This window comes from Prenolepis imparis, unplaced genomic scaffold, assembly GCF_030444845.1.
Source record: "Prenolepis imparis isolate NDT839.2.m4 unplaced genomic scaffold, iyPreImpa1.0 SCAF_3, whole genome shotgun sequence".
NCBI lineage: Eukaryota > Metazoa > Arthropoda > Insecta > Hymenoptera > Formicidae > Prenolepis > Prenolepis imparis.
In genome coordinates, this window is record NW_028141161.1 from 21716831 (window position 1) to 21730668 (window position 13838).

General features: G+C 38.0%; 1 protein-coding gene across 4 annotated transcripts in view; it reads left to right on the forward strand.

Moving 5' to 3' along the window:
* Positions 1–13838, forward strand: part of Wge (BAH domain and coiled-coil containing protein winged eye) — a 60889-nt gene extending 47051 nt beyond the window's left edge. For all 4 annotated transcript variants that reach the window (XM_083034323.1, XM_083034326.1, XM_083034324.1 and 1 more), the window contains 8 exons: positions 54–354; positions 1200–1412; positions 1539–1859; positions 2135–2551; positions 3057–3285; positions 3366–3780; positions 4221–5160; positions 5418–13838. In XM_083034323.1, the coding sequence (XP_082890449.1) occupies positions 54–354; positions 1200–1412; positions 1539–1859; positions 2135–2551; positions 3057–3285; positions 3366–3780; positions 4221–5160; positions 5418–5642 (3061 nt within the window). In that variant the 3' untranslated portion in view covers positions 5643–13838. The remainder of the gene's footprint in view (positions 1–53; positions 355–1199; positions 1413–1538; positions 1860–2134; positions 2552–3056; positions 3286–3365; positions 3781–4220; positions 5161–5417) is intronic.

The following is a 13838-nucleotide window of genomic DNA, read 5'->3' on the forward strand; positions in this document are numbered from 1 at the left end:
TTTTGATATTCCGAATAATTCCGAATAATTCAATTATCGATCGATTTCTTCAGTTCCGAGCACGGAATATTGTCGCCGCCGCCGCCCGCGTTGGATTCCATGAACTCCCTGTTGCAAAAGTCACCGTCAAGGTCATCGGAATCGCTGGACGATGGTGCACCTCCACCGTTGGCTTCGGCCGTCCTGACTATGCCGAAATGCAACGTGAATCTGGTAAAGCTCGGCGAGCCCAGGAGCCACATAAAGCTTCTGGATAGCATACCCAGCATCCCGATATCTGTACCGCCGGTGACACCGCCGATTCCTGGTTCCAGCAAAGCGGTACCGGAGGATGACGAGAAGAGTACGGGAACGGTATGTAGATTAATAGAGATTTTTTTCATAAAATTATCTTCTAGATAATTTTATTTATTTATAAATGCGAGAAGAGAAATTTTTTTGAGATACAATTATTTTAACGCTTATACAAGTGTATATCACTAGATAATATTGACTGGAAAACAATACATAGTATTGAAAATAAAAAGATATAAAAGAAGTAGAAAAGAGAAGAAAGAAAATGATAGATAACAGTTATCGAGGATATTGCATTAATTTACGCTTAAACGTGCTAAATGACAAGTGAAAAAAGTCTATTGGATCGGAAAACTCATTTGCTGTTTGTAATCGATTTTTCTAGATTTAAATTTCTCTTATAAAGCACAATGTGCAATTTCTTTTAAATACCAGTGCTTTTTGACAGTTTTTTTTTTGTTTGTTAATGGAAATAAAATTTAATTTGTTCCGAAATTTGTCAAATACACGTGATGTGTTTGTTTAATAATTTATATAGAAATAAGCAATCCACAACAAATAAACAAATACATATATGTATTTAATATAATATTGCGGGATATTTAATAAAATCGGTAAATATAAAGTGATATCTCATAACAAGAATAAATATTAGTCTCCCGAAATAGAAATTAGCTCGTTGGAAAACCGTTGTTTAACATGCTCTATTAAAACACGATAATTAGGAGCGTATCAGTTGACCTGACTAGTATACAATATAATAATTTTGAAATATTTACAAGAAATACAAATCCAAGATTCCTGAATAAAGATTGTCTCTTCATCGAGAGATAAATAAAATTGTCGAAGCATATAAACAGCAATAAACTGAAAAGGTCAAATAATAATACCATCTATTTGTTTAGGTGGGTTACGATGATACATCATCACCTGCGCCGACTGTCGCAAACTTGAGCTCCGCTTCCAAGAAGAGAAAAGTAGGACGACCGAGGAAGTTGACGTGCACGTCAGGCAACGTCAGGCACTTGACGGAGACGATTGTCGCCAAGAAACCCAAGAGTAAGAGTTCTCTAGTGGGTTACGTGCTGTCTTCAAAGAGCAGACATCTACAAACCAAAGTAAGAAGACTTATTTTAATAAATTTGCATTAGAGCGTAATTTTTTTCCTCCTATATCCTACCGTTCTTCAATACACACATTATTCACCATATAAAGTTTCATGTACGATTGTTTTTTATTTTCAGCAATGTATAAACAATAGAACCGGCTATACACCGTTGCCGTTCAAGTCCGGAGTGTCTCTTCCGAAAGCGCAATCAAAGATACAGAAAGTCACGAAAACGAAGGCGAAGCCGACTCCGCTGCACAACAAAAACGTGATTAGCTCGATTATTGCCGAGAAAGCGAAGCTGAGCCAAGAGATGAAGCTTGAGAAGCATAGCAGTAAAGTAAAACCGAAGCTGAAAGCGGAGGTGAAAGTGAAAAATTGGGAGGATGACGAAAACGAAACGGTACCGTCCGAAAACGTTTCACCCGAAGAATCCGTCGTTCAAAAACTCGTCGAGGTAGCGAAATAGTTATTACGTTTTGTCCTTGGAACCGTGTAAAAGTTAAATTAGAATTTAAAAGAAATATTTTCTACAAAAAGTTATTCCTGATTCGAAAATACATTACTTTTAAAGAAAATAGATGAATTAAAAGAAATATGAAGTCTCGATATCACAAGTAAAATTGTTAAAACTTATGCATGAGAATTAATCACGTAAACGTGATTTTAGATAGGATCGATAAAAATTTAATAAAAGAAAGATAATTAATCTGAAATTTGCTCACGTATCAGGAGACGCCGGTGATGGAATCGTCGATGGAGTCGCCGGCGGAGCAGTCATCGGAGAAAGAGCCGGAAAGATCGCGACACGACAAGTCGAAGAAGAAGAAGCGAAAGTCCAGCTCGTCGCAGTCACCTAGCCACGACCAGAAGGAATCCAAGCGTCGCAGATCCTTGGAGTGCAAGCAATGCGCGAAGGCCGCCGTCGCAGCAGTCGAGAAAACCAGCGAGACTATCATCAACAAGTGCAAGCTGACGGCCGCCCATCTGACCATCGATCAGCTGCGCGTTCTCATGGCGATCGGCGGCCTCTTCTACGCGGGCAGACTCAGCGCCGTACAAGCGCCGGATGTTTACGCCATCACTCTGGATGGTGAACGGGGGAACAGACCGCACATTCACTCCCGAGAAGAGATCCTGCGAGACGCGGTAATCATAGATGATAATGCGAGAGATGATGTATATGTGTTAAGAGTCGCTCTCTTCATTTAACATACGCGGAACTTAAAAGACACATACTTATGCAATCATGCATACATCTATGTACACGTTCATTCACAAAACTTGCCTTTAAAATTTAGAAAATACAGTTAGTAAGATAATTATAATGAACAAAATAATAAAATATTATACACTGCAAGCTAATTATTACAATTCATACACATTGTTTTTCGTATTTAAAATTATTTTCTCTTAAAACTAATGTAATTATTTAGTAGAAAGAATTCCATATTTGTTATTTGTTTCTTTACAATAAAATACCTTCACTCCATTTATCGCGGACACCCAGTATACGATATATTTATTTTTTTTTAAACATTACTTGATCTCTATTTCGAAAATCGTGACAAGGCAAACGAGAAAGAAAAAAAGAGGTGACTTTTGTTGATAATTTACTTTCGAAAAATAAGAACGTTTTTCGTTTATCCGACAGATCGTGGAAGTGTGTCCAACTTTGACGAAAGAGCTACCGCCTGGTACAAGATTGTGCGCGTATTGGAGTCAACAGTACAGATGCTTGTATCCGGGAACCTCCGTGGAACCCATCGTACCTGATCCGGTGCACGATGAAAAATACGTCACCGTGGAATTTGACGACGGAGACAGCGGTAGTATTATTTTGGACGATATCAGATTGTTGCAGCCCAATTATCCTCTCGTAGGCAAGTGTCATGTAATAATATACTTCCTCAGGCCAGTGTAAACATTCGAATCGTATTTATTTATTTCCGTCACTTTGCAGAATACGATCCGAATCCTCTTCTCTCATTGGGCAAACGACGCCGGCAAATGTCCTCTTCGGAAGATAAACGTTCAGCGAGCAATCAAACCGTTTCGACGAACGTCGCGATAGCCGACAACAATAGTTTCGCAATGTGTTCCAACGTAGGGGAATCTACGATGAATACCAGCAGCGAATGCGCTAACGAACCGGAGATCGAAACAAACGTCGAAACAAGCAGTACGAGCGGCACGGAGTACCGTAGGAAAAAGCACATGAAGAAAATAAAAAAGAAGCGGTTGCTCGAGTCGCAAGAGGGGAAGAAGAAGCACAGAAAACACAGGTCCCACAAGGAGCATCGTAAGCATAAACATAGAAAACATCGAAAGCATAAGCACAGACATCACAGCAGCTTTGGTGACACGAGCAGCATGAGGTAGGTTCTCTACGTGGTCCATTGTATATATATATATATATATATATATATATATATATAAATCTTTATATATTAAATTGTTATAAACTTTAATGATCACACTGCTCTCTACGAGTAAAAATAAGAAAAAAATATCTTGTAAATATAATCCCATAGACGGTTTATTAAAGCTTCTAAGAGTTTGATCGTTAAAATCTACGAGAAACTTTGTACACGTGGCTTAACTTTGTCCAACTATTGAAAAGATAAGAATTTTTTAAAAGATTTAAAAATACTTAAACACTTAAAAGATACAAAAAGTCTATGAGATTCAAGTTCATAATTATGATACTTGTAAGGTTTATTTTTAAATTGCATCTAAAAAGAACGTTTTGATCAACTTTACAGTATTCTTTTATCTTTATTTCCTAAATGTTAAAATATATTCCTTTATTTCTTAGCAACTGGGAAAACAGTCAGGAGCAGAGGAACGATCAGGAGGAGGAAGCGATCGCAGACTTACGAAGTACAAATTATCCCGATGTCGAGGAGACAGCAAGGTTGTCCGAGAAGGATGACGAGACCGAAGGCTCGTTAGTGACCATTCAGGAAGACGACGAGGCGGAGTCTGAAGAGCCGTCAGACCCAATCCAAAATGACGACCTGGTTTATGAAATAGTATCCAAACAGCCGTCAGAACCGGTCATCCAACAGGCTCGACTAGAGCCCGAGGAACCGTCGTCAGAACCTGAAGAGGCTAAGGACTTTGAAGAATCGTCGGAGGACGTCCAGGCGGACATCCAGGAGGACATCCAGGAGGACGTCCAGGAGGATGAACAGTCCGAAGAACCGTCAGAACCACCCCCGAAGAAGAGGAAGGTTGCATCGACGAAGCGTACGCAACGCGGCAACGTGTCTAAGGTCCGCTCCAAGGGAGGTCGCGGAGCCAAAATGAATCGCGCCGCCAAGATGAATCGCGTCTCGATGAATTTCGCGACGACGAGAAACGCAACCTCGACGTTGGCTCCAGCTTCGACGAGTTGCGCGAATCGCGCCTCGAAGAATCGCGCCACCGTTCAGGCGAATCCTGCCGCCCCGTTGAATCCTGTCGAGACGCCCAGTCCGATAGCCCGCATGTTGCCCAACAAACGTCATTGGAAATGGGCGAGCAGCAGCCGCATATTAGGCGGAAATCAATTTTTCACGGCCATACGACGCGGCAGGGAGACGATAAGCATAGGCGACAGCGTGCTCTTTTATTCCTATCGAAAGCCGCACGAGAAACCTTACATCGGCAAGATCTCGTCGTTGTGGTTGAATCAGAAATCGGAGATGAGGGTCAAATCAAAGTGGTTTTATCGTCCCGAAGAGCTACAACAGCCCTGCATCCTGGATCCTCCGGTAATTTTTCTCTCGTATGATATCTAAGTAAAATCGCTAGGAATAAGAAAATTAAGAAACGTTGTTCTAAAATCCTGTCTGCAGTTGTATTAAATCATGATGTTAAAAGCTAAAGAAAAATCACAAATTTTACTTTTTTAACAGACATATATAAAAATAAATTATTTCGTAAAAAATAAATTCTTCCGTGTTTGATATGATTGCATTTGTCGAAGATTCGTAAAATTCAAATAATAAATGTCAATTCATTTTCGCAGGGGGGTCTATTCGCATCGGAGCACGAAGATTCGAACGACGTGCAGACGATTTCGCACAAGGTAATGGTGTTGCCGCTCGAGGACTATAACAAAGCAGTACAGACATCGCAGAGACGGGCGGGATACGAGGACAACGATCCTTATTATTACGACGCTGGTAGCTACTCGCATCCAACGGTGGAGTACTACGCACCTGGAGTCAGGGCTATTCCGCTCCAAGAATGAGAACCGCTTAAGCTGACGATTAAGTTAAGCGAGATTACTTAATCGCGGTCAGCCAAGGACAACTCTGCGAAATTTTCTAGAACAAAGGAAAAGAGATAAACTTTGGAAGCTTATGCTGACGAAAAAAAAAAAAACATAGGCGATAACATTTTTTCTTCTTCCCATCGTATTTTATTGCGAGAGCGCTGGTCAGATTTCAGTCCACAAGGCACAAGCATTACTTTATTCACGAGGATACTTAGATGAATAAATTGTCCATCAGCTGACAAATCTATTCACTCGAACTAGTAGTCCTAACTTTCGAATTAACATTAGTTGTAGCATACATTTTGTGTTCTTTCTCGTAAAATACTCTACTGTAGCTGTGTAAAAAAGTATCTTTAATTGTCGCGATACATGGGAGACGAAAAAATTCCATGATGAACTGATTAAGGTCATTTAAAGAACATGTACATAATAAATATTGTTGCTGAACGTGCGCGACAAGTTCGATATATAAATCTCGACAAACTTTGTAGCCTGCAACTCTTTCGACCTAACAACTCCGTAACGAGCAATACTTGTGCCTTGTCAAAAAGAAAAAAAAATTTCTCATTGAAATGTGGTTCGACCGCCATCGTTCGATTTCTACAAATTATAATCGCGCTTACATTTTGCGAGCGAGAGAGGGAAGGGGGATATGAGCGGAAAAAAAGTGGATCGATGCAATAATCACACCAAGTGGCATTAAACGCGGAAGTGATCGAGAATAAGAAGTTATGTAGTGTACATATTTTTTGTAAATACGATTTTAAGAACGTGTGTCTATATTTGCGCGCACACGACTGGTTGACGTATAAAACCGAAATGTTAAAGCGAAAAAGCGGATTAGATTCGAGTTTATATAAAGCTTATAAATTTTAAACCGTAAGCTAACGACCTGGATAAATGCAATGACGAAAGTTAAAACCCGAAAAAGGATGGTGTGCATACACCATTTTCACACTCGAATTTTTTTTTTTATTAACGATTAATAACGCACGCGAATGCACGATAAACGAGATAACGTAGATTCGCTGAAACGAAAAACGCAGATGACATTCTTTGAGGATACAACTTGTAGAGAATTTCATTAACGATTTGTCGTAATTGATATGACGCGTCGTATATTTTAATAATATATAAAATCGTTAATCTATATTTTACTTACATTTATGTAATAGATATTTGCATAATCTGCAGCCGGATATTACATTTGAAATATAGCAAGACATAAAGAAATGAATAGCGAAATTAATTCTATCCAAGCTCTCGTAGAAAAATCAATTATGCAAATGACTCAGCTGGTCGCGAGCAAAGTTTGAAAAATTGTCCGAGCGATATGAAAGGCCAACGGATGCTAAATTAAGAAAACGGGTTTTCTTGATGAAGCTTAACGAGAAACGTTAAGGCTCCTGGCTCCTTGCCGACCATGTCGAAATCGTGACGTCAGAGGCGAGAAAACACGCTAAAATTTCTTAGATGCCATTTGGAAATAAAAAAATATTTCGATGAAACAGCACTTCAGATGGCTTTAGCACATTCTTAAAAAACCCCCGAAAACTATCCTTTCCCCTTTATAATCAATCAACAGCTGTAAAATGTAATATTATGAAGCCCAGTCCGTCTGGTCTTTGCACATGCGCAGTCATTCCGCATGTCAAAGTCTGATATCTCGATCATTTTACAGATGTTGATTGATTATAAAGGGAAAAGGATAGTTTTCGGGGTTTTTTAAGAGTGTGCTAAAGCCATCTGAAGTGCTGTTTAATCGAAATATCTTTTCATTAAAAAATGGCATCTAAGAATTTTCAGCGTGTGCTTTCTCGCCTCTGACGTCACAATCCAATATGGCCGCGGTGAGCACCCAGGAGCCTTAAAAGGAAAATTTACGCAATGATAATAAATCGATAACGTAAATGAGAGAGGCTTCTCTCTTCAAAGAGATAAGTGTTAAATTATAATCTTTAATAATCTAATAGCTTTTTAGCTTCAATTTTTCTCCAAAGTGAAAGCGGAGTTTGATCCGTTGTTTAAGTAACTATTTTTCGTCGACCGGCAAGCTATTTATATGCTGTGACATATAACATGTATTATTCGTTGCGCTTTTATTTGCCATTTGTTATAGTTTGGATGCCTCATAGCGAACGCTTTTATGCTTTATCTCGATCTTTTATGAGCTTTCGTTCCCTTTGACGCTCCTGTCTAGTGTTCAAGATATAGAAGGAAAAAGTCACAATTATTTAATATTTCTACAAGATCAAGTCACTGTAGAATTGTATAGTTCTGAGATTATAATTTTTAACATTCACACACATTTGTTCGATTGTAGCTTAAATTTCAGACTTGAGCCTCCGAGGAATAATCCCCGAAAATGTACTTATAAAGGGAACTCGTAACACGCGAATTAACATTTTTTTTTTTTTTATCTAATACGATTGTGAGATTATAGCCGAACGATGCGATTAGAGACTACAAAAAAATGAGAGAAAGTTTACTTGTTTTGAATATATTTTTTAATAAATCAAACCATAGATTAATTACATATTCAACAAATAATTATATCGCTAATTATGTCACGAGTTCCTTTTTTTGTTTAGATTAATAATTAAGGCATTACTCCCTCGTAATATTTCGCTTATCTGTCCGATTCACTTAGCTCAGTAGTATATTTTTTTATAATATTTTATATATAATATTATATAAATCATATAATAATGTATATAATAACGATATTATTATTATTATGTATATATATAATATTATATGTACAACTACGAAACAAAAATCTTTGACACGCATACTTTGCAAACGTAGTGATGTGAAACTAGGTGCTGTATATCGATAGATACCGATAGATAACTTTGGTCGATTTATAAAAATAATTTTTCAATCAAGTTTTCAAGTTTCTATCTTCTTTTCTTTCTTGCGACAAGCTGTAAAAAAACGGATTTTAACCGGAGATGATTTTTTTATTTGCGTGCAACATGTTGCGCGTTTGGCAGCCAAAGCGGCTAGAGATAAATAAGTATTCTAGTGTACGTTTCTAAAAATTATTTTGATATACTGAGCTTTATTGGAACTTAAGGGAGACTATAAATTGGGAGCGTTAAATCATGATCACCGTTTATGGAGTAAGCTTGTTCCATAAGTTATTAGCTGAATTAGAAAAAATAAAACATTTACAAGTTCACGTGACGTTTCGGTTTTTATATATCTACAGTTATCAATAGCTTATTCGCGCGAAGTCGCGTTTGTCAGTTACTTTTTTTAGGGATCTAACTCCAAATACAATAGATAAAAATACTGATAAACTAGTAAAAAGACTAAAAAGCAGGCTAAAGAGAGCCAGACGTGGAATTCAGAGCGCGGATTATCTCTAAAAATTTCAAAAATTTATTTAATTCTCAAGCTAGTTTCGGTCTCTTTTGGGATCATCTTATTTAGTCCCTGTCATAAAAATATTACGTGTCATATGGAAGAGCAGATAACGATGCAAAATTGAGCATTAATATGGGGTATATATATGCAAGCTTAAAAATACGTGCGTTTTTATCTCCAAAAAATCCCAGCGACTTCAATAAAAAAATAGCAAGTCTCCTACTGATGTCAACCAGTAAAAAATAAGGGTTCACAGGCGGTGGTTTGAAATAATTCTTAATTAATCAAATGCAGAAAGATCTTGTGAACCGCTAAGGAATAAGAAAATCGATTACGATGATGAAACATGAACAATGAAAAAAAAAGAGACTCGCTAGAAAGAAATCGCGGAAGACAGAGAACACAAAAAAGTAGAAAAATTGTCAACTGTCAACAGAATTCAACCAAATGTTCGTTTTAATAGAACAGGTCAATAGTACAGTGTTATATATAAATAAACATCACATGTAGGTAGCTGCCCCGCAAACATAGATGGAAAAAAATGACGTAAGCAGACGATTTTAGAAAATAATTTTAGAAAAGCTATCAACGAGAGCTCGATGTGGTAGTATATATATGGTGCAAGCGTTGTCGCTTTAAAAAGATTGAGACTGCTTTTTTGTCGGTGAATTACATTTTTCGAGATTATTTCAGAGTACGAGAGATATAGAAAAGTACAATTCTTCTCTAACGATAATAATAGAATCGTTACAAGAGGTAAGCTTGGATCGTAGTGTTTCTCATCTGGGCGAAATTAGAGACTCCCTTATAGGTGCTAACTTTTAAGACAAGCGAGAAATTTCTAGGGCTACGTTAAACGACCCTTCAGGCAGTTGATCGATTTTTTTAAGAGCGAAAAAGAGAACTTGTATATACAAAGTAACGGTACGGTACTACAAATTTTTCCCTCGCGAGCTTTTGATCGCATCGAGGTTTTAAAAAGATAAGAATTAATTGAGACAATTATACGAAAGGAAGAAAATTTTTCCGAAGACCTTTGAGGAGATTTTATCGAAATTTCGCGTATATGATCCGGGGAAGTCCGGCGTATTGTTTTTTTCTTTTTTTTTGAAGAAAGGCAAAACTGCGACAAAAATTTTGTAAACTTCTTTCTGTAGCGTGTATCATATAATCTCGACAAATTGTCGCATATATAGACTGTATGCACTATTGTACATATATATACAGAATCTAGTACGTAGACAGAGTCTTTCGAAAATTTAACTGGCATAGCAGTACATGCGAAGTACAAATTAAAGACACAATAAATGCGCGATCGATCGATGATCGAGAAAAAAAAAGAGAGAGAGAAAGAGAAAAGAGGTACTTATATATGCGCGCGTAAAACGGCGCATGTATGTGTGTGTGTGTGTGTGTGTGTGTGTGTATGCGTGTGTGAGTGCGGCTTTGTTTCTTTTTCGTGTAAATATACAAATATATAGGGTGCTATATCCGACGTGTACATAATAAAATGTAGCGCGCATTCTTGCGCCGCGTCGCTTCTCTAAAGATTATTTTTGAACGATCGACACACACAACTGATCCATTGTATAGGTTACACGATTCAATCATGTAGTACGTAAAAGAAAAAAAGGGAAAAAAATATATACGTGTGTATAATATATAGTATTTTTTCATAAGAATCGCAAAAAGAATAAAAACACGAGACGGCGATGAGAGAGAATAGCTCTCTCTTTCGGCCGGGCTTTTTAAATATTCGATTATATATAAAATGAGATATTTTAAGATCGTTGCTTCCACGGGCGGTTACCGGATGTCTGGACACAGTGTTGGACGTAATCAGGCCTTATCGAAGAAAACTCTCACGATAGAAACGTTGGCCCTTGCAGAAACACCGAGATCGTCCTTCTCGCTCGGTCAAAATTTTTCTCTCTAGTTTAGTCTTGGCAAAAAATGTCGCAGAGTAAATTAAATCTCCGTCTTTTATCTCGCGGAAAAATTTTGCTAAAATGCTCGAATATTTATGTTGCCGCGAATAAACGTTGCTGGAAATTTATACGTCTGGTAACAATGTATGTGTGTAGAGAAGAGAAAGTACAGTCCATGATTTATATCTGCGTGCGGCTGATACTAGAGATACTAGTAGTGTCGTCGAGAGAGAACCACCCCTGCATGTAACTGTAGAAGGGTTTCTGATAAAAAATAAATAGAAAGATTTGGAAGCAGCGGCAGCAGCTGCGCAAAGGTCTATTTCCGCAATAAGGACCGATGAAAGGAGCTCGGTGTTCTTGAAAGGGCCAACGACAGACGACATGCTGAATGAATTATACGGTACCTTCTCTGCAATGCAAGAAAGAGTAGCAATTCTTCAAACACGCTTGTAGTGATATACATATATTATAGCGCCGATATAATATTATTAATTACAATTAAAAACATGACGACGTTGACCGCGCACATATATATACAGTTAATAATATTATATCAATAATATATACATATTTCGTATATAGTAGTACTATAAATACACCCGTTATATAGTATATATATTCTGAATATATATTATATATTTTTATTGTGTGTATAACTACAATAAATTGCTATACGATTATTAATTCAATCCTCTGGACGCGCAATTCATCCAATTAACGATTAACGACGAGTCAACATTCGATACCACGTATTCGAAATTATTGTGAAAATGTGGAAACTCTGTGTCCATCACTGGTCTAGCTCTTTTGACGTGGATTCCCTGCTGCATACGCGAACGTTACGTAGGGACTTAGCCGCGTTCGCTCTTTGTAGAACTCTTTTGTAAATATGTACTTAGACATAAAGAGAGAGAGAGAGAAAGAGAGAGAAAGAGAAAGAGAGAGAGAGAGAGAGAGAGAGAGAGAGAGAGAGAGAGAGAGAGAGAGAGAGAGAGAGAGAGAGAGAGAGAGAGAGAGAGAAAGAGAGATTGCAGAGATCACAGATAGAGAGACGAAATATCGATCTTCTTCGATGTTCTTTCTACACGCGAGTATTAATTCATCGACAAGATCCTCCCCCTCTCGTATTTTTCAGGCCAACAAAGAGGGAGACGGGGGGAGGAATAGATCGCACTAATGTATCTACAAATATCGACGTTTCGCGTCCGCATCCCTCTTATCTCGGGTTTTTTGCGTGGGATCGAGCGGTGATGGGAATCCAAAAAAAACGATCCGAAACGAAATTTCGTTATCGACGAACAGTTACGATACGCAATCGCGCGTTTACTTTCGGAAACTGCAATTAATTACATCCTCGATTCGCGGGTAAAATTGTTATTTCACAATTTCTCCCCGAATGAATCCCCGATTTCGCTAAATTGGACGGTGAAACTTCTTGAAATTCCAATAACCACGCACGGTTTACTTAATCAATTTCTCTTTCCTAAAATTTTCTTACAATTATATCGCTCTTCACATCTACAACTTTTCTCATTTGCACTTTTTTTATAATATTTCTTCCACGTTGTTCGTGATTTTTCCCAAGGATTTCTCCTTCGCTAAATAAGAACGAAAGGATTTTCCGCGCTCCACTTTATTTTCGCACGACCCAATTATCGCTCCAAGTTTCTGGCCAAGGTTGCGAGAACAGGGAAGTGCATCTGTTACGAATGAATACGAGAGAATCCGGGTTTATATATCTGGCCACGATTATCGGGCCAAAGTTTGCGCGCGCACGTTTTCATCCCCTTCTGGGGGGAGAACCAAGTTACTCAAAATTAAGTCTTTTTCGTACGTGTTTTGCCAATCGATAGACAAACAGTAAGTATCCCGATCTATTCCCCCTCTGCCCCTCATCGATTTTATATCCGCCTGATAAATACGCGATTAATTGAATTCCCATCATCGGCTAGTGATCCGGTAGGCAGCAGCACCTTGTACAAACACGAATTTTACAGTAGAACGGAAAGGTGAATGAATTTTAATAACACGCCGCGTGTATAAAAGGAACAAAAGGACGAATAATCGATTCGGAGAGTTGGCTCTGTTTCTCTCTCGCGCGCGCGCGAAGATAAAAACGGTTTGTAGATTTGTAGGGAGAATCGAGATTGATTATATATTTTAGTAACGCGCGATTTGATAGTAGATGTAAAAAAAAAAGAGAAAAAAATTTTTCGAGCGAAATTTCCAAGGAAAGAATCATATATACATGTGCGAGATACGATGCGATTTGAGATATGGAAAGGGAGAGAAAGAGAGGGGGAGAGAACGTCATCTCTCTCTCTCCTTCCACTCATTTGTATTTTCAGAGATGTGCCTATGTATACATGTGGCCGTTTTTGATAGTCGTTAAGAATCGAGATAAGAATGTAGGACACGAGTTTTTTCTTCTATTTGTGTGCTTCTAGAGAGAGAAAGAGAGAGAGAGAGAGAGAGAGAGAGAGAGAGATGGAGAGAGAGACGCACCAATGTATCGATTGTCCTTAATACTAACGATCAATCAGTTTGTTTCAATGGCCGCTCATTAGTTTCCGCTCGCTATATTCCCGAAATTGACGAAACACGAACGCACACTCTCGAAAATGACACTTAAACACATACATATATACACACAGCTGTAAATACACCTGTACGAATTTAATATATTAAGCGTATGAGATTTTAGAAAGATTAAGTGAGATTAAACTTGGACTTGGAGAATTTCGTTATGAACGAGCAAATGCGCGCGTGACGTCATGTGCGAGAAAGAGAGGATATATACATTCGTCTTTATTTTTGTCATATCGATATTAACTTGGCCGATAATAAAATGCATATTAGATCACGA